Source organism: Agelaius phoeniceus, chromosome 6 (assembly GCF_051311805.1).
Source record: "Agelaius phoeniceus isolate bAgePho1 chromosome 6, bAgePho1.hap1, whole genome shotgun sequence".
Taxonomy (NCBI): Eukaryota; Metazoa; Chordata; class Aves; order Passeriformes; family Icteridae; genus Agelaius; species Agelaius phoeniceus.
Window position 1 is genome coordinate 8,187,995 of NC_135270.1, and position 23,972 is coordinate 8,211,966.

The 23,972-nt window shown below is 42.0% G+C and overlaps 2 protein-coding genes across 2 annotated transcripts; one reads left to right on the forward strand and one right to left on the reverse strand.

The window, feature by feature from the left end:
* On the reverse strand, window positions 1–7,375 carry DHCR7 (7-dehydrocholesterol reductase). The gene is made up of 8 exons (XM_054634829.2): window positions 7,198–7,375; window positions 6,149–6,252; window positions 5,072–5,294; window positions 4,440–4,530; window positions 3,373–3,586; window positions 2,719–2,923; window positions 2,345–2,476; window positions 1–1,489 (listed from the first exon to the last, which is right to left on the reverse strand). Exons 2-8 carry the CDS (start codon window positions 6,244–6,246, stop codon window positions 1,025–1,027), a joined length of 1,428 nt encoding a protein of 475 aa, XP_054490804.1. The 5' UTR covers window positions 6,247–6,252; window positions 7,198–7,375; the 3' UTR covers window positions 1–1,024.
* A 1,682-nt stretch (window positions 7,376–9,057) lies between these two features.
* NADSYN1 (NAD synthetase 1) lies at window positions 9,058–23,972 on the forward strand. Its single transcript, XM_054635516.2, has 21 exons — window positions 9,058–9,214; window positions 9,355–9,415; window positions 9,883–9,999; window positions 10,887–10,940; window positions 11,300–11,389; window positions 12,246–12,297; window positions 13,002–13,090; window positions 13,936–14,053; window positions 14,546–14,677; window positions 15,257–15,331; window positions 15,491–15,615; window positions 15,811–15,859; window positions 16,437–16,539; window positions 17,207–17,375; window positions 17,736–17,871; window positions 18,914–19,020; window positions 19,787–19,918; window positions 20,085–20,154; window positions 20,763–20,891; window positions 21,363–21,539; window positions 23,640–23,972. The coding sequence occupies exons 1-21, from the start codon at window positions 9,130–9,132 to the stop codon at window positions 23,691–23,693; spliced, it is 2,124 nt and encodes a 707-aa protein (XP_054491491.2). The 5' UTR covers window positions 9,058–9,129; the 3' UTR covers window positions 23,694–23,972.

The window sequence follows — 23,972 nt, forward strand, 5'->3', positions numbered from 1 at the left end:
TTGAGATAAACATGGTTTAATAGGTTAAAGAAAAACTGCGCACAAAAAAAGCAAAATAAGGGATCTACGCCCCACTTGCCACCTGCAGGCAAATGTTCAGCCATCTCCAGGAAAGCACGGCTCCATCACATGTAATGGTGACTTGAAAAGACAAATACCATCACTCCTGACATCCTCCACTCCTTCTTCCTCCAGCTTTATGTGCTGAGCATGATACCATATGGCCTGGGATATTCCTTGGGTCAGCTGTCCTGCCTGTGTCCCCTCCCTTGTACTGCTCCTTGTACTCACTCAGCCCACCCCCTGGTGGGTGGGGGTGAGATGCAAAAAAAGCTTTGATGCTGTGTAAACACTGCTCAGGAATAGTGAAAACACCCCTGTGTTATCAACATTGTCTCAGCTCAAATCCAAAACTGCCCATAGCAGCTATTAGGAAAAAAAGTAACTCTACTCCAGCCCAAGACGCTCAGCTCAGTAGTTTCACAAAGTCTGGTTTCAGTAGCAAAATAAAATTCAGTTGGTCATGTTCCATATTGTCAGATGCTGAAAATTGCACTCATTTATGACAGTTTTCACTTTTGTTTTAGATTATAACAGTTATTTCAGACCAGCTTCTTCAGTATTTTCACTGCTCATGTCTTGACAAGCAACCAACAATCATATCTCCTTTGTAGCTGTTCTCAATTGTAGGTCCTGATGGCCACAAGCAGCTGCATCAGAAAACCTCTTTCCTAAAGAGGTGACAGAACTCTTTTCTTCTCTCCTGAATCACTGCAAACTGCTTCCAGAACCCTGCTACCACCAAGGGTAAGGCCACCTCCCAGCTTTGGGATTTCTCAGGAGTCTCAATACACGCATCTTTTCTTAATCTCCAAGTTAATTTGGGAATGGGGTGATTCAGAGGGGTATTCCAATTACAAGAGTCTTCTAAAAAAATGGGGCAGTTCAGTGCCTCACTTCAGTTACTTTAAACATGGTATGCCTGCAAGTTTCTTCTTTTTTCTTTCCCCTGCCTATTTTAGCCTTAAAATACCCCGGGTAGGAGCCGGTAGGGCACTACAGCAGTGTAGCACTTCCAGTCCTTCCCATACTTGCTGCTACAGCGGTGCTCATCCCTGATGCAGCGGTGGGTGAGCAGGATGGTCATGTAAATGATGTAGAAGTAAGGCAGCACGTGCTCAAAGCCACAAGCCAGGCAATAGGCCAGCGAGCCCATCAGGTCTCCTGTGTAGTTGAAATGACGTGCCCAGCCCCAGAATCCCGAGGTCATCAGCTTGCTGTAGTACTTGGTGCCATCCACGGACATGTAGGAGCACTCAATGTACTCTGGCTTCTTCCCCCAGATCCTGCAGTTGCCATTGGTGCGACGGAACAGGTCCTTCTGGTGGTTGGTCATTCTGAAGATGTAATAACCCAGCAAGCCCAACATCAGGATCCCTAAGGCATAATCTGTGCGCAGCTGGACAGGATGGTAAACCAAGTACAGACCCTGGGGAGCACAAAAACAATCAACCATTTACTTCCAACAGAGGCTCAACATGCCACACCAATTCCTTGAAACAAGAAGAGGGAAGTTGCAAGGATGCAAACTGGACAGAAGGAAAAACCCAAGGAACAAAACCCAAACAAACCACCACTAGTCATAAGACCCTCAACAAGCAGGAGTAAAAAGACAGGAAACTGAAAGGATTTAGAAAAGTATGCAGACACAGTTGTCAATGACAGGATGGTAAACAAAGTACAGACCCTGGGGAGCACAAAAAAACAATCAGCTATTTACTTCCAACAGAGGCTCAACATGCCAGACCAATTCCTTGATTACAGCAATCCTCAACAGACCAGAAGAAGGGAGTAGAAAAATCTACTGCAATAGTAAAACTGCACAAAACTTTCAGAAAACTCTGCATCCTAGAGTTTCCTTCTCTCTTTCTCTGTCTCCAAAATTGCACTTCTTCATGAAACAGGAAGAGAGAAGTTGCAAGGATGCAAACCGGGCAGAAGGAAAAACCCAAGGAACAAAACCCAAACAAACCACCACTAACCAAAAGACCCTCAACAAGCAGGAGTAAAAAGAAAGGAAACTGAAAGGATCTAGAAAAGTATGCAGACACAATTGTCAATGACAGAAACCAGGCACAAAAGAAGGGCAGGAGAGGAAAAGATGTCAAACCCATGCAGGGACACGAAGCCTTCCTACAGGAGAATTGTTACAAAGAATGTTGCAATAATTACTCAACAGTGGGACTACACAGAAACATTTCAGGTACAAATTCAACTGCTAGAAAGAATGTTTCTGGAAAGTTTCACTCCTGTTAGCCCAAATACACAGTGTACACATTTTTACCTGCAAAGTATAGAGGTAAGGCAACCAAACACAGTCTCCCCAGCCCAAATACCATCCAAAATGATCATGGCAGATATCAATGGTTTTCAAGTACCAGGCTTCATTCCAAAAGAAGTCCAGAACATAAATACCCTGCAACAGAATAATTTCACATCAATAATGGAGCGCTGTCACCAGTTACCCTGTTTAACAGCATAAGCTTAATGTCTGTGCTGCCTCGTGATATGATCTCAACCTTGAAGTCTCATCACTGAATGAGCTTGTTTCAGGCCAGGAAAAATGCCTCCATTTCATTTCCATGGAAGGAGTTTTTTTCTTCATTTTATACTAGCTTATTTCCCAACTTGTTTCTTAATTTCCTCCTCAGAATTTACCTGGAGGACATTGACAAGGATCATGGAGTTTGTCACTTCACCGTACAGCTCCTGTTGTTTGGCAGCAAAGGAGAGGTTGATAAGAGTCCAGGCTACAATCCCAGGGCGCCCATTGAAGAACAGCTTGAAATCAAACCACTTGCCTATTCGAGGGTTAAATTCAATCCCCATCATGTAGTCATAAAAGAAGTTGCCAGTGATTTTGCTGTAAAAAAAAATTATGCACACAGTTATATACAAATACAGGTAATTGCTACTTTGCCTGCACAATTCAGATTAAGAATGTAGCGATAAAAATCATAAAACCATGTAATGTTGTGCAAGGTAACAAAAACTGACTTGACCAAAGTATTACACTAATAGACCTAAATTGTAGAATTTCAGAGGTGCCTGAGTTTACTCTTGGTAACACTTCTGAACAGTCTAACTATTTTTAGGATGGGTGTATCTGTGACATTGAGGCTGCCAGACCCGTGGATGTGGAGCATGAAACATAGGGGATGGTGCTAGTGAAGCAATGAATCACTGCCATACAGTGGCCTAGCTCTCTGTGCCAGTGAAATATACTCTGTCATCCAATTTATATACCTGATTTTTATTTAACAATTTTAATCTCTGACACCTAGTATTCTCTCACTACTAAAATCCACGTACCAGTCTTTTGCATTGGTAGGGAAAAAGTAGCCTTTGATCATTGCAAAGGTGGACACTGCATATCCCAAGATGTTGGCACACCACAGGAAAGGAATCCAGTTGTCAAAAATGATGGTAGGTGAGAAGAAGTGGAAGCAATAAGCATTTGCAAACCAAAGCACATGGGTAATGATCCAGGCCTGAAGTCCATTTATTTCATATTTATTCACAGCACCTAAAATATGAAGAAAAAATGGAGTGTTAGTGACCCTGCATTAATACAGCTTTTAATTAATATGCACAGAATACACAGAAGCTCAATCAAGTGCTCATTAAATAACCTCTCTCTTCTCATCGCCCAATTAAATACCTTGAAAGGTATTTAATTTTCTGGAAGTTCCATAAGACTCTGCTGTACCCATCAGGCTTTGTTGTGCTGAGTTTTTCTCCTCACAAAACTCAATTTAGACTTTCACCACAGCTGACTAGAGTAACAAGCCACCAGTAACAGTTCACATCACACATTTTGTCCAAGTCCCTTGGGTTAATGGAGCTTGAGCAGGTAAAACTATCTTGTCAAATACCAGCAACAGTCCACTGACAATTTTAAGTGCCAAAACTATCAACCAGTACTTTTCCATTGCTGGTGTGATGCCTACCAGATCAGAAGTTTTATTAATTATAAGAGATAGAAATGCACAATTCAGATTAAGAATGTAGTGATAATAAAAATCATAAAACCATATAACGTTGTGCAAGGTAACACAAACTGACCCGACCAAAGTATTACATTAACAGACCTAAATTGTAGAATTTCAGAGGTGCCCAAGTTTACTCTTGGTAACACTTCTGAACAGTCTAACTATTTTTAGGATGGGTGTATCTGTGACATTGAGGCTGCCAGATTTATTCTAACAGATGATCTAGATTGCTTTCTAGTTTTGTTTGAACTGAACATGTGAGGAAGGTGAGAGCATTTATGTCCATGTTTCCTCTGGTTACATGTGGGTTATTAAAGACTCTAAGAACAGAAATACTTTGATTTCAGAAGATTGCATGGTGTGCATGTATTCCAAGGAAAACCTTACCAGCAGGGGTGACAGCACCATCTTGTACACCTCCCACATATCCAGGCAGAAATTTATGGCAGAAATCAGGAATGGACACATACAAAAACACCTAAAAGAGAGAGAATGTCTTCACAGTAAGTACAGCCAAGACAAAACCCCTCACACATTAATACCAAATATAACATTTCTCCTAAGTTTCCAGTAAGTATTGGGTAAGCCAAAATGGCAATATTTAGCTGTTGTGCTTTTAGGCCAGTAATACATCTAAGCTACTCTACAGCTCTAAAGATGTATTTCATGTGAGGCTGTAATCCTCTTTTGGTGGGGAGGTAGGACAGTTGGTAACTACATTCAGATCCTTGTCCTTTGATTTATTTCTTGTGTACTAATTTAAAACAAATGGGTATTGTTGTTATATAGCTGCTTTTGCTTAAAAACCTCATTAAGGAATATGTCACACAAGGAATATTTCTGTATATTCCCATTATACTTATTTTCCAAGTACATAGGCTTCACTTGGATTCCAAAACACCTTGGAAATTGTGAAACACCAAAGAGTAAATGCCAGTGCAACCTTTGTGTAAAAGGATTCATCCAACAGCTGTGGGAGAAAGCAGACACTGCATCCAGATCATAGGTCAGTAATGTACCTGGAAAGTGACCCAAAGGGAATAAATGGCAGCAGCCCTGTAGGTCAGCATGGGAGTCCTGTTCCAGATGTCAGACAGATGCTTCTTCCCAGTCAGCAAGTCCAGGAGTGGATCAGTCAGAGAGCACTGGTACTGGTCACAGGACATGATGAAGTAATACACAATCAGTGGTGCAAACATCAGCAGGAAAAGGATGCTTGCCAAGGAAAACCAGTCCACCTCCCTGTAATCCAAAACAGAGCATTTTGTCTCCCCAGGTTTCACACAGATGAGTTATATCAGACAGTTTTTTCAGTGCACCTTCTAGACTTAACAGGATGAAAACTGGAAATGTGCTCAGGGCACAGACATGTCTGGGGGTCAAACAGCCATAGAAAGCTCAGCAAGGAACATACTTTGCCACAAACTGCTCTAAAACTATGCTAGTTGATCAGAGCAAGAGATTAGATAAAATCTCCCCTCCAAAAACCAGATTATTATTACAGACTTCACGTTTTTTGATGGCAATCATGGCTCTAACTGGTGGAGTATTCAGTTGGAAGTGATGATGGAATCTCAAGAACATTATGCAAAGCTTGGAAACTTGGAAAAGACAGACCTTGGACAGCCATACATTGAATGTCCTGTGCCACTGTTGCTGCTCCCAGCTGCAGTACAATGCCCTACTAATACCTGCCCAACTCTTTGGGAACTGGGACATGAGTCATAGATCTTGCTACAGCAGGACTTGTCAGCTGGGAAAGCCACAGATGCCAGAACACCTGTTTTCCAAACCTCAGGAAATATTTATTTCCTTGAAAAAAACAGAAATTTTACCAATTTTTATGATTTGCTTTTCTTTTTTGCAAGGTGTGTGTTTTAACCCAAACCGTCTGGCAAACTCTCTGCCTTAAAAAAAGTGAAGAACTTTTCTTCAGCACCTGTTGCTACAGCAAATTACCCATGAGTTTCCAGAGCAGGGCAACACAAAAATCTGTTACTAACAGAGGGAAGTTTAAAAGGAATACAGCATCTTTAAGAGTAAGAATGAAGCAATCGGAAATACAAGGACTACTTGGGGTAATTGACTTCTCTCACCAGGCTCTTCCCCACTGGCCTTGAGACGTTTTAGTATCATTTTGCATGTTTTGGTATTTTCTTTCTTCAACAAGTTTTTTCTCCTGATGGGCTCCCATAATGTCCTGTAGGAAAGAAAATATGAATCCCATTACTCCAGCTGGTTCTCAATAATTCTTGTACCTCTACAAGAGAAACACAAATAAAAGTTAGTAAAATCTATTCTGTAGACTTCAGACCACACAAAATTTAGGGGTGGAGGACAGGAAGCAAAAAATTTTCACTAAGTAATTCCCTATGAGCTTACATTCAGCAAAACCTAATCAAAACACTGATATCAAAGTAATCCATTAAACTTCTCACTAACTGGAAATTTCTTTTAAGGTGCATAGATAATAAATTGCTTATTACTTACATGTAGATATAAAAGGAAAAAAAAAAGTTTCACCACATTGTCCTAAACCTTTGTAACTTAACTGCCTCTTTTAATTTGAGAAATTGCTACTGCTGTAATATGAGAGACGAGACCTTGTCATTTGGATACTTTTGCCCAGAGTCCTTGCTCCATATAGGCCATTTACACCATAGAAAACAAGACATAATCCCATCTAAGTAAAAAAATCAGTGGGAATGGAGAATGATTTACTCGGCACCACCCAACTCTGTGGAACATGCACTGTTGCTTTCTTTCATTCTGATCAAACACTTGTTATGCTAAAGATCATCACCCTATAATCGGCACTATGGACTGACGTCCCAGCTCTATGTGCCTCATCACGGCGAACCCGATCCGTTATCTGATGGATAATAATTCCATTAACCCATTATCCAATTAGGCCCTACCCTCTGCACCCACCTCCTCTTGGGCAACCTGTTCCCACGCCTGACCACACCAACAGCGAAACAAAAAACTCTCTCGCATCAAACCCCAATCTCCACTGCCTCGCCTTTAGGCCATTTCCTTCAGTCCTCCCCCCGTGGGTTCTTTTCAGAAGCGATGTGAGGGGAAGGCGGCTCGTCGCTCCCCTCCAGGCCTGATCCCAGACACGGTAAGGAAGGAACGCACTCACCTGCGGGGCCGGGGCCGCTCTCTCACGGGGGATCACTGATGGGGGATCACTGATCGGGGATTACTGACCGGGGATCACTTTCACTCCGCTCCCCACGGCCACCCGGGCCACCCTGGCTCCGCCTCTGTCGCACCTGCGGCTCCTCAGGCGGCATCGGCCCCTCCGGGCCCCGCCCCCGCCCCACGGTCTCAGCCAATCCCCGGAGCGCTCCGCCCATTCCGCGGCTTCCCATTGGTGGCGCGCGCTCGTCCCATGGGCCGAGGAGCGCGAGGGTCGTGGGCCCCGCCCCCTGCCCAGGGACCTGCGCTCCGGCGGGAGCGAGCGCACCGAAAAAAACCCCAGCGCAGTGAATAAACCCCAGCACACCGAATAAACCCCAGCGCACCTATAAACCCCAGCGCCCCGAATAAGCCCCAGAGCACCGAATAAACCCCAGCGCACCGATAAACCCCAGCGCAGTGAATAAACCCCAGCGCGCCGAATAAACCCCAGAGCACCGATGGAGGGTGAATGGTGTCCAGGGAAATAGGTTACATCTGCACTAGAGTCACAACATGGAGCCCCTAAGACAGACTGGGCTGCCTTGAGGCGTTATTAAGCTCTCCACATTGCGCTGACTGCTCGGTGCGATTTCCAATGGTCCCGCAGAAAAAGACCTGGGGGTGCCGGCCGAGAGCTGCTGAACACGAGCCCAGGTGTGCCCAGGGAGCCAAGAAGGACAATGGCATCCTGGCATTGTCAGCAGTAGTGTGGCCAGCAGGACCAGGGCAGTGACCATCCCCCTATTCTGGGCACCACTGAGGCCCCACCTTGAATTGTGGGGTCAGTTTTGGGCACCTTAATTCAAGACATTGAGTTGCTGGAGTGTGTCCAGAGAAGGGAATGGATCTGGGGGGAGGAAGGGGGGATGGAGGTCTCAGCCTGGAGAAAAGGAGGCTCAAGGAAGGAATGTTACACTCTACAGCTCCCTGAAGGGAGGCTGTAGCCTGTACTCTCTTCTCCCAAATGACAAGCGACAAAAGCGGAAATGGCCTCAAATTGTGCCAAGGCTTGTTTAGATCAGACATTAAAAAGTTTCTTCATGGAAAGTGTTGGCAGACATTGGAACAGACTGCCCAGGGTGGTGGTGGAGTCACCATTGCTGGAGGTAAAAGCCGAGTGTATGTGGAGCTTGGGGACATGCTGTAGTGGTGTACTTGGCAGTGCTGGATTAATGTTTGGACTCAGTGACCTTACAGGTCTTTTCCAACCTAAATAATTCTTATTCTAGTACAGAAAGAAGTTAGAATCCCAGGTGTAAGGTGGCTCACAGCAGCCAAATATGTGATGAGGGACATAAGAGAGGAGATTGGACTTTGTAGAAGTCAGCCTCTCTGTGGTCAGCACTCCGAGAGCTGCTAGGATGATGCTGAAATGAGAACAACACGCAGAAGGTTGCACCCTGTTCCAGTTACCTTCAGCACCCGCACTCTGAACTCGGTTTGAAGGACACTTCTTAAAAGAAGCTGCAGGGTTAAGAAGCGGGCTAAGGCTGCATTCCCGTTATCCAGGGCTCTGGGGAGATAAAACTGCGGAAAGTGCGGAAGGGCGTGCAGCAGCGCACGGCGCCGGAGGAGCCACAGCGCGGGTGGGCAGCGGCCCTGCATGGAGCCCGTGCTTGGAGCACTGACGGTGCAGGGGCTGCTGCGGGGGCCGGGAGAAGGGACCGGGAGGAGCGGCCGGAGCAGGGGCTGGGAGAAGGGACCGACTGGAGTAGGGACCGGGAGAAGGGGCCGGAGGAGTGGCCGAGGAGGGACCGGGAGGAGTGGCCGGAGCAGGGACGGGGAGGAGCGGCCGGGAGGAGTGGCCGGAGGAGGGACCGGAGCGGGGACCGGCAGCCCCGGCCCGGCCCGGCCCCGCCCCGGAAGCAGCGCGGAAGGCGGCGGGGCCGCCATGGGCCGGGCAGTGACCGTGGCCACCTGCGCCCTGAACCAGTGGGCTCTGGACTTTGAGGGCAACCTGGAGAGGATTTTCAGAAGTGAGTGCCGAGATGGCTGGCTGGCTGCCCCTGGCCATCAGGAGCCTCTTCCCTCCCTCCTGCCCTCCCTCCTGCCGCGGGCGGGCGGCGCAGCGCAACCCGTGCCCGTTTCACGCACTGCGCTCCCAACACTTTTCCAGGTATCGACATCGCCAAGAGCAAAGGAGCCCGGTACCGGCTTGGGCCAGAGCTCGAAATCTGGTAAGGGCGCTTTGCTGGCTCTGCTTTGGTGCGATTCCAGTGAACTGTGCAAGAACAGTCGGGAAGAGCACTGGCCCCGAGGTGCTGCAGTGCCCAGAGCCGTGCTTGGAGCGTGCGGCCGTCGGGGCAAAGAAAAGCACTGCGGTGGTGAGCACAGGATGGGGTCTCTTGTCTTGGAAACCTGACTGGAAGCGATAATTTTTAACCTATTTCAGTGAGTTTTCATGCAGGGGAGCTGTAGTCCTTTGATTTCTGCCTGCTGTCCTGGAAGGAATATCATGGGTTGATATAGAACGCTGCAGAGTTTTAAATGCTGTAAATAGGGGTAGTGTTGACAGCACTGCTTCTTCATTTTTTATATAAATTACCTATGTGGGTGAAATGCTCCCTGTCTGAAGTAGTGTCGGTTCTTTGGCTCTGGTGCTGATCTGGCTGAATTTTTGGTTTCTCCTTGTTTCTATACACAGTGGTTATGGCTGCTCAGATCACTTTTATGAGTCAGACACACTCTTGCATTCGTTTCAAGTTCTGGAAAAGCTCTTGGAGTCTCCAGCCACTCAAGATATTATCTGTGATGTGGGAATGTAAGTTTTTTGTTTGGTTGGTTGGTTTTTTTGTTTTTGTTTTGTTTTATTTGGGGTTTTTTTGTTTTTTTGTTTTTTTTTTTTTTTGTAGGGATAAAGGGATAAGTCCTTAGGGGATGCTGCTTGTGCCATGCTCTGGATAGCGAGGGCTCTGCACCAAACTGTCAAACATTTCTTAGGAACTGCACTGCTTTTCCCCTTTTAACTACCATGACCAGGACTGCAATGTGCAGAACACTTTCTAAAAGATAATCCTTCCGAAGATTGCTGGTGGCTGATCCCTTCAAGAGAGAAATAGGATAATTACAGTTATATATTGGAAACCTTAATGTCTGGTACTTATTATTGCCACAGGTCAGACTTTGTGTGAGGTGTCACTCAAAGGATTTTAGAAATTGACTGTCTTGTGGGAATGTGGGGGCTGCTTTCACTGACAGACAACATAAGTGTATGTGAATCTCACTGAAGCCATTGTAAACCTTGTGCTGACACGGAAGGGGGATAAATTATAGCTGTAAAATTAATGTATTAGTATTGATATAATTGTGTAAAGCTAGTTTGATTTTGAACTGGTCTGGCAGTGTCACAGGAGGTCACATTTGATTAAATAACCTGGCCCAGCCATGGGGAATCTTCTCGTGTGCTCATGTTCCTAAGGCTAGGTAATAATTGATATATCTGAGATTGACAGCACAGTCAGTAACTCAGATTTTTTCTAGCTACTACTTTAACTAAAAAATTAGAAGCTAAAACTTCATATATTGTTTTGCTTGATTCCCTCCAGTGAGGTCTTCCAAATAGTTTTTGCAGTAAAGTAGATTCTGTAGCTTTTTATAATTTCATTTAGTGAATGTAGTCATTGCTGATTTTGGCTCTTATTTTCACAGGCCTGTTCTGCACAGAAATGTTCGCTACAATTGTCGAGTGATCTTTTTAAATAAGTGAGTAGTTCTTGATGTGTTTTGTGAGGCAACACATTATCTTTTCAGACACCAGTCTGGCCTTCAAGCAAGATTCCTCAGTGCTACTTAGAGTGACGGATGTATCTTCCTACTTGCTAAATTCTGAGAGAGACAACTAAGGTTTCTCATGATCTATTTTTTTCTTTTCTGGTTTGTGGAAACTAAATTCCCACTGCTTTCTGGAAAAGTTCAGAAAAACCCCTTGAGTCTGCAAGAAACTTTAAAAATGTTACATTATAAAAGAAAAAAAGAAGTTGTTCCTAATCAGTGTTCATATATAGGCTTGTTTGGCTGTACATCCTGTGTTAACTCAGTTTTTCTGTTTTGTTTTATTTAAGGAAGATTCTTCTGATCAGACCAAAAATATCACTGGCAAATGCAGGAAACTACAGGGAACTTAGATGGTTCACCCCATGGAGCAAAGCAAGGTATTCTGGCAACTCTAGGAATTGTGTTAAAAAACACAGCTTGCTGTTTGCAGCCACAGCAGCAGGGTTGAAATATCTACAGCAAATCCTCATTGGCTGCTACAGGGAGAGCAGCAGGACAGAGTCAGCCAAGCTACGTGGTTGCAGCTTGGTTAGGAAGTTTATTGAGCAGTCAAACTCTGAGTTGCTGAGCTGGAGGAAAAAAGTGGGGCTGCTTGGTCCTAGAGCCAGTGTAAAATGTCATTTTCCTGGTGTGTGCTTTCTAAGAACAGCCAGCTCAGGACTGGAGGGGCTGTGTTTGTCTCCTGAATGCTGCATCCCAGAACTGAACTGGCAAACACTGAAATGGATGAGCTCTGTCAGAACTTCTGCAGTAAATGAAAGCTGCCTACCTTATGATGCTGCAGAACACTCCTGGCACTCATCTCAGATGCTGTGCACTCCTCTTGTAGTCAGGGAATGTTTCCAGCTCCAGGGTCTCAGCAAAGCACTTCTGATCCCTCCTCTGAGCCCCAGCTGGTTCTGTGCTGCTCGTGCGGTAACCCTGCAAAAAGAGAAACTTCCACCTGGCATTTGTCTTGCATGGTGTGTTCATTGTTAGGTCTGCTTTCTAGCCAGGATGGGGCATGGCTTACCTTGCCTTTCTGAAGCACAGATGCTGCTATCTTAAAATGTTAGCATTTCTGATTAATTCCACAGAAAATATCAAGGGGTTTTTTTTTCATTTTTTAAACACACACTGCCCTGTACAACTTCAATAGGGTTTCTTTAACCAGTGTTAAAAAGTGAGATGAGAACCAGTTTTTATGCTGTGATTTATGTAATTATGTATTCACAATCTCTTAACTTGATTTAGGCATGTGGAGGAATATTTTCTGCCCAGGTTCATTCAGGAAGTGACTGGACAGGTAAGCTGTTTTTTTCTTTTTTAATTTAGCATCTTCCAGATTCAGCAATTAAAAACTCTAGTCTCCAAAATTCTGCTGCCAGTCGTGATGTAGATTCATATGTTTCAGTGGTGGTTCTAAGTTGCATTAAATGAGAGCATAATTTAACATTATTTATGTTACTATGTGGCAGCAAAGCAAGTAAATTTAAATCTGCCTCAGTTATTTGTACATACAGAACCTTGATGGCCATATTTTGCACAATTTTGGTACTAGGTTTACCTGTGCTTGAGACTAGAAATGAGTATGTGTTTTTAGGTTAAAAAAAATTAAATTAAAAATCATTTAAACCTTATTTGCTCAGAATCTAAAATTGATGTTAGTTCCCACTAAAGCATGAGTGTGATTCCTAGCAACAGACAGTCTCTGTTTTGTAGATTGTTTAATACCTGTCCTTAAGCAAAGCACTGCATCTGAATACTACTGAAATTAAAACATGAAATTTCCATCAGTCCAGAAATTTGCATTTCAGAATTTTTTCGTTTTTTTTTTTAATCTGACTTGGTATAAAGTGAAAGAAGGTATAATGTGATTGATATTGTGTCACTAATTTCACATAAGTAAGCACTCAATTTTTATATTTTCTTAAGATTTATAGTTCAAGTTTTTGAATTGAACAGCTTGTTCTACTGCATGTGTGTAAGAATGTTCTTGTTTTTCCTCAGGAAACTGTTCCTTTTGGGGATGCAGTGCTAGCAACCAAAGATACTTGCCTAGGGGCAGAAATATGTGAAGAACTCTGGGCACCAAACAGGTAAAGGAGAAGAGGAACTAAAAAGTAATCTAAAACATACCCTGGAGCTGCATGAAATAAATGTTTGAAGAGATCTGCTTATTATTCTTCTATGTAATTTATCTTTCAGAAAGTGCCAGTAAGATAAAATATAATTAGGAGCAATAGATACATCATGGGAAAGACCTCATTAGGCTAAGTGCAGGATGGCAGAGAAATGTTGGTTGTTAAACTAAATCAACTCAAAACAAGAAGGTAGGGGAGAAATACCAAAAACAAGCAGAATGAAAAGAGTGACCTAAGGAAATAAATGACAGGTAACTCTTGTGTTCACATTCCTGATACTTTTCCAAATCTCCCAGTTACTTTGATTTCCTTGTAACTGCAGAAGATGTGGTGTGTTGAAGATGTGATTTATTTTTGTTTTTAGTATTCCTTTCTTATGACATTGGAAAAAGAAAAAAAGCAGTAAAAATCTTCTCCTTGTAGTTCTGTTTTTGGATTTACTAAGAGACAAGGAAAATGGGACAACTGACTTTGCAGTGTATATCCATGTTACCCTTTCAGACCAAGATTATGTTATGCTCTCTTTCTCTGAGATCTGGCCTTCTATAGAGTAGAAGGCATTTTATTTAGAACAGAGTGAGCAAGAGCCCTCCTGACCTCTGCAGCCGCTGCTGATCTTTGACAGAAGAGCTGGGCAATGCAAGAAAACAGATATTTTTGAAAGCCCTATCCTTGTTTGAGCTAAGACATGCAGAAAACTGACAGTGACATAAATGTTTCTGTTTGTCAGTGATTTTTAATGACATTTGCCGTTTTCACAGCACAATAGTGATTTATTTTTGTGCCTTTTGCTTTGACAGCCCTCACATTGAGATGGGACTTGATGGAGTGGAAATTTTCACCAACTCTTCTGGGAGTCACCACGTGCTGCGGAAGGCTCACACCCGGGTGGATCTGGTGAATTCTGCCACAGCCAAGGTGTGTGCTTTCCTGTTGGAAAGTTCTGTGTGTTTGAAAAATGAGTAGACACTTATTATTTGGTCTGTAATCCTATCTAACAGTGATGGGGACAAAAATAAAGTAATGAGTGTACATTACACTGGGAAAAAGCTGCTTGCCATTATGGTTTAGCGTGCTTTGCTTATATTTAACAGTATCTGCTCTCTCTTCTGATATCCAAACACAGCTTCTGTCATTGCCTTCCTGCTTTTCCCAACCTCAGTTTGAACTCAGAATTTCAATTTAGAAGTGCAGCTCTCTCTGTTTGGGTTGAGGGAATGACTCTTGCTACTAAGAGACTCCTGTCAAGAGAGAATCCCAGCCATAAATCATTCACAATGTAAAGGGAGAGGAAATTTGTAAGAAGGGCAGGAGCAGAGAAACAACATTTTGATTTTCAACATCCTGTCAGATGCTACATTCTGAACAGCTTTTTTTTTTCTCTTCCCTGCATGTTTGTTTCCTTGGCAGAATGGTGGAATATATATTTTAGCAAACCAGAAAGGCTGTGATGGTGATCGTCTGTATTATGATGGCTGTGCAATGATTTCCATGAATGGAGAAACAGTTGCACAAGGATCCCAGTTCTCCCTGGATGATGTGGTAATGTATTCACCCCATAGCTGCTGGGACGTTTATGCTCAACACTTCCAAACACTCCAGATCTAAGTCCACATCTCTAGACTAAGAAGGGTGTATTTTAATTATGCTATTCAACTAGATCTGAGTGTTTTCCTAGTCAGATTACCTACAGTTGCTCTCCTGCTTTTGTGATGAAGGAAGAACTGCCACAATGGAAAAACTTCCTGAAAACATTTCTGTATGCAATCACCATGGGGAGGAGAGACCCTGTTAATTGAGACCCTGTTAATTGAGACCCTGTTAATTGAGACCCTGTTAATTGAGATTCCCTTATTTAAAGGAAGAAAGGGCAAAGACTGCAATGTTCTAATTATGACCCAGTTTTGTGGACACAAGGTTTCACTTTGATTTCAGAAAGTGGTAGATTTGTCATCTAGCTTTCCTCACATTATGTGCGAGCTCCATCTCTTTCCCCAGTAACGTTTCTTGCCTTTTCCGTTGCCGCAGCTGATGCTGTGGCATTTCCTGATGGCATTTCTTTTGCCAAGCATTGTTCATCTGTTTGTGTAGAGTGATCTCATGTTGAATGCCTTTCCACAGGAGGTGCTGGTTGCCACTCTGGACCTGGAGGATGTTCGAAGTTACAGAGCAGAGATTTCATCTCGTAACCTGGCGGTAAGAACTCTTCGTGTTTGCAAACTGTGCCAAGTTTGAATGGGTATTGGATGTAAGAAGTATTTGCATGCCTTGATTTTCACGGTATCTTAGAGAGCTGATTTTTTTTAAACTGTGTTAAAATTGGTGTCTTCTGAATTCTTCTGTACTATTGCTTAGGCAAGTAAAGTGAATCCTTATCCCAGGGTAAAAGTGAACTTTGCTCTGTCGTGTCCTGATGATTTAGCTGTTCCTACTTGTATGCCAATCCAGTGGAGACACCACAGTCCTGAGGAGGAGATCAGGTAATCAAATGCTGAATCTGTTGCTTGAAAATTATTTTGGTTTAAAATAAAAAAGAACAAAACTCAAAGAGATAAACATAAGATGTTCAGATTTAAGTAAAGGAAATCTCTCATTGGAAGACCACAGTAAATATGTTGACTTGCTTAGGTGTTATTCCCTTACCTTCTTAGAACAATTATGTTCTGTAATTTCAGCCTTGGACCTGCGTGTTGGCTCTGGGACTACTTAAGGCGCAGCAAACAGGTAAGAACAACAGGGTTTGTTTTTCCCTTGGCATACACAGCTTATTTTGTGCCACAGGCACAATCCAAATTGTTCTCCTGTGCTGCTGGTAACCCAAACTGATGTTAGTCCAAGGTGCAAAGTTTGAGTTTTTCACTGGTAGCTCAGTCAGACTTAAAAATTGTATTCCAAGTGTGACTTCAGTATGCTCTGTGCACCCTTCCCCTAGGAACTGTGCTTTCTTGAGTGCAGCAGAGTGACATGAAGTTGTCATTCAGTGTACTAGTAAAGTATGTATGAAAAATGTATTCCTTTTTATTAGCATTTCTGTCTTACTACAGGGTAAAGGCAACTAGAATTTTTTCTAGGCAAAGGATTTTACATGGAGTATTTACTTGATTACCCAGTTGATGAGAGTTTCAGAGGATTTGCTCTGGGTGGTTTGTTCTGTTCCTACCCAGTAGAATATAAACCTTGAGCAATATGAAGCCTTGAAAATGCCTGTCATTCTTCTACAGGAGTGTGTTTCTGAGTGGTACAATACATATTTTTTTCCTTATTTTGTTATGTGGAACCTCTTCCTTGCTCTGTTTTCAAGGCAGGATTTCTCCTACCTCTGAGTGGTGGAATTGACAGCTCTGCTACAGCTTGCATAGTGTATTCCATGTGCCACCAGGTTTGCCTGGCAGTCAAGAATGGCAGTAAGTAGATCTGTGTGTCTGGCCAGCTGTGTTTACTAATGGTTATGGATAAGTTAATATTAGCTGGGTGCAGTAGCTGCAAGAGCTTATTCATGGCAGACCCATTTTTGTCGTTCTAATGGAGCCCTTTGTATCTCTTCAGAAATTCCAGTGAAAATGTGTGTCCAAATTCAGATTCTCTGAATTGGCATAATAGTTTCTGGTTTGGGTTTAAGAATTGGATGTGGAACTCAGACTAGTTTCTGTCTAGACTATTGTTCAAATGTTGGCTGATGTAGTCTTCAGTTTATTCTGAGAATTTTCCCCTTCTATTAAAAGCAGCACTACAAAGCATGGTTAGGAATGGTTTAAGTTCTTTAAGTTCTGGCTTTAAGCAGACTTCATGCATTTAGCTAAGTCTTTGTGCATACTGGATCATGTTTTCTATGAAAATTCTTTAGTAGATCTAAAGGATTTAACATTTCTGTGCTCAAAATCAGAAGCAAAATCAGTAATTCTTTTATTTGATAGGTGAAAATTTTTTGGGGAAGTTAGATGTAGTCGTCTTATTTGTCATGGGGTAAAGCTTAATTGGAATACAAGGGATGTACAAGATATTTGCACATCCTGCAAAGGGAGGAGCACAATAATTTCCACTCCTGTTCTGTTTCTTCTGCTCTGTCCTCAGATGCAGATGTGCTGGCTGATGCACGCAGGATTGTGAATGATGGCACCTACATCCCTGAGGATCCTCGGGAGTTCTGCAAGCGTGTCCTCACCACGTGCTACATGGCTAGTGAGAACTCCTCCCAGGATACCTGCAACAGGGCCAAGCTGCTGGCTGAGCAAATAGGCAGGTACAAGCTCAGAAGTGGTGGGAAAAAACATCATGTTCTGGCAAAGAGTGACATCTAAAACCTTCAAACTCGAAAAGGGGAAAAAAATAAGAGAGGAATAGGAGGTGGGTTAAGTAGGAATGCTACAGATGTTATTACTAAAGTGTTAAAGTGCTGCCAACTTAGAAGCATTTGGTAAAGGACACGCAATTTTGGAAACAGACTCTGAAAAGTGTTATTCTTTCCTAAGTTTCTTCCTACCAGATCTGAGATTTTAGCACCTTAAAACCTCATATGATGGGTGGATTTTTGGTGGTTTTTTTTCTATTTTATCTAGTCAGATTGTGCTGCCTGAGTCACTTGTGCTTGAATTCTTCTCAGCTACCACATCAGCCTGAACATCGATGCGGCTGTGAAAGTTGTTGTGGGGATCTTCAGTGTGGTGACAGGTCGAACTCCCCAGTTTTCTGTCTATGGAGGGAGCAGCAGAGAGAGCCTGGCACTCCAGAATGTGCAGGTGTGTGTCCTCTAGGCTGAATCACATCACACTCTTTTGGTTCTGTGGGCTTTGGGTTGATTTTTTTTTTCATTTTCCAAACTCACCAACAACTCTGCTTTAGTTCCGAGTGTTGTTATCCTGTTTGATAGTTTTTGTTAATTTGAGGACTTGATCTTTCTCTGTTACTGGAGAAATCCAGCTGTTTGCTCTGGAAGCAAACATTGAATTCTTTGTCAACTTTTTGGAAACAGGAGAGGTTTAAGTCACAGAGGGGTGTAGATATTTGCTTAACATTACCAACAATTGCTGCTGGAGCTGGATCCTAGGTTGGTTTGGCATGGCTGTCATCCTTAGAAAAAGCTGAGTTTCAGGATGGGGACAAAAGCAATGTAAACTTTTTAGAAATGTTGTCTATTAGACTAGAGAGATTTATTTACTCTATAAAAGGATATGGTTTATCTGCATGCTTCATCCATCATGGATCCTTGTTAGTGCTGCTATCAGAGGTAGCAAATGGCAACTACTCCCCAGTCTGCAGTTGACCAGGAGAAACTTCCTCAGTCTGTGGCAATAGCCTGTACTGAACCTGGATTTCCTGACTGTGTTCAGCAATTTCTCCACAAGACTATCCTTGCAGTCACACTTTGTTGCCCTAATTTTTTTAGATTTTCTAAGCTTTCTGATATTTACATTCTTGTAACGAACTTTCTCACACATTTTCTGTAAATAAGTCATTGTTTTGAATTCTTTTATAAAAGAAGAGAAATTTGACAGACTGTTGGTTTGTCCAGTGTCATTGGAGAGTGACACTGTCACCCTCCAATCCACTGTCACTTTTAGAAAACTATAAATGTTAAAGTCAGAAAATAATCTTCCCTGTTTTCTTCACCTTGAGAGCAGCAGTGTGTGCTTGTGTTCATTCATGTCCTATAGTGACAGTGCTTACCCTGCCCAAATTTTGTTCTTCATGAGCTTGTTTAGACAATTGGTTAATAAAAGTGACTGGGGAGAAATCACTCTGCTATGTAAATTTTGCTTTCCTTTTCATTTTTCTCTGCAGGCTAGAATAAGAATGGTCCTTGCCTACCTGTTTGCTCAGCTGACACTGTGGGCTCGTGGGATGCCAGGGGGACTGCTGGTGCTGGGATCAGCCAATGTAGATGAAAGGTTGGTGAAAATTTGGAATCCAAACCCACGTGGAACAGGTCACTGTCATTTCCTGCAACTCTACCAAATATCTCTGTAGATTATTGCTCAGAAGAGGTAACAACCTAAGAATCCACTGGTAACAGTGAAATTAATGAAAATAGTTAAATCAGCTTGAATGGGAAATTGTGCATTTTTCAGAGGTTTAGCCCAAGTATTGCTATAGCATTTCCCATAAAATGCTGTTTTCAGTTGAGCTTACCTGTGCATTCACTAGGCTAACTTCCCAATTTGTTGAATTTTCAATTACTGTATTAGGAATGAAGATGTGAACTTTGAGCTGAAAAAGCAGACCTTAAAATCTGGAGTACTGTTAGTAGAGCTAGTATCTGAAGATTAAAGCAATCCCTGTAAGATTGTGGGAGTGGTAACCTCTAAAGCTGTGAGAGTACTGTGTGCTGGTTGTGTGGGTGTTTTGAGATTTGAGATTGTTTTAATTAGTCAGCACAGTATTTTAATTGCTTTGAACGTATTGCCTCAACATGGATAGTTTTGCAGTGCTCTATGATTGTTTAAAGTATCATCTTCTGGAAATTTCAGGGTTTTAGGATATCCCTGCTGCAGTTAAACATGTTGCCCTTTAGGTGTAAATATGTTACTAATCTGCAGTTTGTTTCTCCCTTTCTTTATGCTACATATAAATTCTCTATAGTGTCAAGGGTTATATATAATGCTGCAGTTACATTATTAGTAACTGTTGCTGTATAAAATTTCCTGTTTTGCTCAGTCTCCGTGGTTACTTGACCAAGTATGACTGCTCCAGTGCTGATATCAACCCCATTGGTGGCATCAGCAAGACTGATTTGAAGAGCTTCATTCAGTACTGCATTGAAAACTTCCAGCTCACAGCCCTTAGGAGGTGAGCAATGATTCAGTGACTGTGTTTGTTCATTCCACTGGAGGAACTGTCCGAGCCAGGTGCTTCATTTTTGGGATTGAAGCACTTTTTTAACAAAACAAAAATCTCATAAAAAGTCATAAGACTGCATGGAATCCATGTTTTTCCTTTTCCCTCTCCCTTACAGTATAATGTCAGCTCCACCTACTGCAGAGTTGGAGCCCTTGGTGGATGGACAGGTGGCTCAGACTGATGAGGTAATAATGGGCAGTGCCTTTAAAATGCTTTAAGCTTTACCCCAAAATCTGGGGTTTGTCCCATAGCTCTTGTTTACTCCTGTATGTAACCATGCTTACTGACAGGTGTCTTATAACCAGTCTTAAAGCTGCCAGCAAGGCATTGGTTCCCCACACCTGCCCTATCTCTGTTGACAATAGTTTCCAAAACAGCAAATTAACATTTTTGAATTATTTTAGATTTTTGGACACTTAGAAGGATGGGTGTTGTAAAATGCAGTTTGTTTTAAGTTTTTTGGTTTTTTTTTTTAATATCAAAAGAAAGTCAGGGCTTTACTGCTATGAAAATGACTGGTGGCAAAGCACTCTTCTCCCCACATCCTTCTCTTTGCTGTCCCTTTGGAAAGGAGAGCAAAAATTGATAGAACTACCTTTGTGGCCTCCAATCTCCCAATTCAGAGAAATTCCAGTGGGTTTTTTTATTCCTGCTCATAGTATATCTTTTTGACATTGACAATATAATTTTGGTGTTTCTTTGATTTAACTGGGTTATTTTAATTGCTCCATGAAAATATTCATTAAAATTTGCATAGTTAAGATTTTCTTTGACTTTCTGTGTGTGTTTTCAGGCAGATATGGGGATGACATATGCAGAGCTCTCAATCTATGGAAAATTAAGGAAAATTGGAAAGGCTGGACCATACAGTATGTTCTGTAAGCTGATTAATATATGGAAGGAAATTTTTACTCCAAGAGAGGTAATATACCAAAGAGAAAAAAAAATCAAGTAGTTTAATGCTTTTGCCAAAATAGAGCATGTTTGGAGAAAGGTCAGGTTCCTTTTAACTGAAAGTAATAGTTTCATTATTTTGTTTAGAGATTATTCTACAGGTGCAGCAGAATATGCTGGAAAAGCTGGCCTGCATCTCTTAAATGGAGCTTGTTGTCTTGTGCTGCAAATTGCTAAAACAATTGTTAATTGAGTAATTTGAAAACAATTACTTCAGAATTATACCTTGGGGAAAATTGTTCTCTAAAATACAGATGACCAACTACTCTTGAAGCCTTTGGTTATGTGTTCTGAGACAAAAAATGGCTCTTGCTTTGAAAGAATATCTAGACCGTGTAAAAGTAGAAAACAGTCTCCAAAACACTGTGCTCCTCTCAGTTTTTAAATTAAAATACTAAGAAACTTCATCTGGTTCAACGCTACGTTCTTTGTACACCAGGTGGCATCCAAGGTTAAGCATTTCTTCAGAATGTATTCAATCAACAGGCACAAAATGACCACCCTCACTCCTTCCTACCACGCTGAAAACTACAGTCCAGATGACAACCGCTTCGACCTGAGGCCTTTCCTCTACAACACCTCGTGGTCCTGGCAGTTCAGGTGTATAGACAAACAGGTAAATGCCTTCTGCTTCTGGAATGATTGTATTTCAATTATTCAAAGTGGGTCAAGCCCAGTTCCAGTGAATCTCCAGTAAAAGACAACTAACATTTAGCAAATTACTGCAGAAATAACTGTGATTGTTCTTTTCACGTAACTGTGAGGTGAAATCCCCTGATTTCAGTGTAGGCTGTTTAGGTTCTTTTTTGTCATACTGCTATGAAAACAAGAACAAGAAAAAATAAAAGAATACATGTACTGAGGACTGAAAGTAATAGGTGTACCCAGACTCATGAAGTCCTATGCTAATAGGAGAAACATTAGCATAGGACATTGTGTTTTGGTTTCAGTTCAGGACCTGTCTGAAGGGATCTGCTTAATTGCAGAATTAAGACTTGACCTACGTCAATGTGGGGAGAGCAAGTGTGAGAGGCAGCAATTCACTGTGAGTGCTGCTCTCAGCTCCTTCTGCAACAATTCCTTTCTTGAATCTCAAGTTAGCTGACCCACAAATTCATGTTTGCTCAAACACAGCAGCAGTAATGGTACCATGCTCAGTTAGAGCACTGAGATGGGGAGGGGCCCAGGTGATTATTGGAACCATGCTTAACTTTTATAGTTTTTAGCCACCCCTTCAAACTTATTTTTAATGCCTCTTTTATGGCACAAATGCTGGGGTGAAGAATTTTAGCACCTTGAAGTTTTTTCTGCCAGAGATTTTACGCCCCAGTTGCTTTTAAGAATATGTTTATACATGTAATAAAATACTAATTCCTTCATCTGTGAAATGCCAGACATGTTGTAATAGTATTTTACTACCTTAAAACCTGGGATAAAAGCTACCATGTGCAGTACTTTATTGTAAAGTATGTAAAGTGGGGGATTTTTTACATCATACTGGATATTTTTCCACTGAAGTCCAGGACAAAAATTATTTTGGTCTCAGTGGGAGTCAGGCAAATTGTTTTTGTAGGGTCTGGGCCAAAATGTAATTATTTTATGCTTACAGTAAATGTGATTAAGATCTTTTAATGATGCAGATATTGTTACATTCTCTAACTAGATTTGTATGTAATAGCAGTTGTGCTCTGCAAGGGTAGTGGTCATTGCAACTTATTCCTGGAAACCAGGAGGCAAGTTTAGGGAAGATTTTATTGTGTAGATAAGAGTAACCTGAACTGATAGCTCCTGCAGCTCTTTGCAAGACTGGAAAATGATAACTTGCAGTGGTTTGAGTCAAATCTGCCCTATTCAAGAAAAGGAATACAGGAAGGGTTTCTTACTGCAGGCATTCAGCACAATTGTAATTCTGAAGAGAATCACTCTCTAGGACAGTGTGCCACTGATGATTCTGCTCCTGGGACTCAGTCTGCACTTAAAATTTTTCTGGCATAGTAACAGGACTGTGAAAATATGGCATAAACTTGACATAAAAGCCACCTTTAGTTAGGTAATGCCAGGTTTTCCTGTAGGAGAGTCATGTTACAGCTCAAGCTCATTTGTGAATGGAAACAATTTGGAGTGCTAATGATAGAGAAATCTGTTGGATTTGTAGAAAGTACTTTTCTGCTTTGGATGTAGTCAAGCCAGTTTAGTTATCCACTCATTTTTAGTGCAAAATTCCCTTTGCATTTGCTGTAGAAGGAACAGGGGTAAAAGGGATTTAAGATCATTTGCTGGGAATTACCAGATTTGCTCTTGGAATCTTCATGTCATTCAGCTCTACCAGGCTGAGGGGGTTTAGAACAGCCCTAGGAACTTTGTAGCTTCTGCCTTGGAGCTGTGATGGAACTAAAGATTTGTGGTCAGAGCACAAATGATGCACTCCAGGTGCCAAAATACTCACTGGGATTTTAATAGCTGCCACAATTTGAAGGAACTGTGATGCAGCTCAGAAGAAAGCTGGCAAATCTGCCTGCAAGGATGAGATATCTGCAGACCACCCTCTGCTTTTTCCAGTGTTACACCACAAGATTAGCTGCATTTGGTCAAACCAAAAGATTTGTCCACTTCATAAAAACCTGATCTTTGTGTGTCTCTTTTACAACCAGTAGGAGATGTTGATGGAAGAAGAAGCTTATTTTTGCTACTGAATTGGTTTCTTTTTTACTTGCAGGTGTCCAAGCTAGAAGAAAAGGAAGGAATTTCTGTAGTTGAAGATGTGGACTGACTTCCTGTCTTGTTTAACTGTGGTAATTAATTTGCCAAACAGAATGTTCAAAACTGGATTATATTGTGATAATGAGCAGGGATAACCTGCTTAACAGTTCTTGAGCTGACTGTTGTAATCAATTTTTTTAATTGACTCCCTGTTTTCTCCCAATATACTTAAACTGTAGGTTGGCTAAGGGATCATTTATTAAGGATCTCCTTCAACTTCTTGAGTTAATTGCCTTTAATTTAAAAACTCACCTTACTTTGCAATAAACTTGTAATTTTGTCATGCTAA

Excerpts from the sequence above, each read along its gene's own strand:
- NADSYN1 (XM_054635516.2), top strand. The coding sequence starts at position 9,130 with ATGGGCCGGGCAGTGACCGTGGCCACCTGCGCCCTGAACCAGTGGGCT. Across the intron at positions 19,919-20,084 it reads CAGCTCACAGCCCTTAGGAG|TATAATGTCAGCTCCACCTA; the intron begins GTGAGCAATGAT and ends TCTCCCTTACAG. Across the intron at positions 21,540-23,639 it reads TCAGGTGTATAGACAAACAG|GTGTCCAAGCTAGAAGAAAA; the intron begins GTAAATGCCTTC and ends TTTTACTTGCAG.
- DHCR7 (XM_054634829.2), bottom strand. The coding sequence starts at position 6,246 with ATGGGAGCCCATCAGGAGAAAAAACTTGTTGAAGAAAGAAAATACCAA. Across the intron at positions 5,295-6,148 it reads GGCCAGTGGGGAAGAGCCTG|GGAGGTGGACTGGTTTTCCT; the intron begins GTGAGAGAAGTC and ends TTTGGATTACAG. Across the intron at positions 3,587-4,439 it reads TGGTGCTGTCACCCCTGCTG|GTGCTGTGAATAAATATGAA; the intron begins GTAAGGTTTTCC and ends TTCATATTTTAG.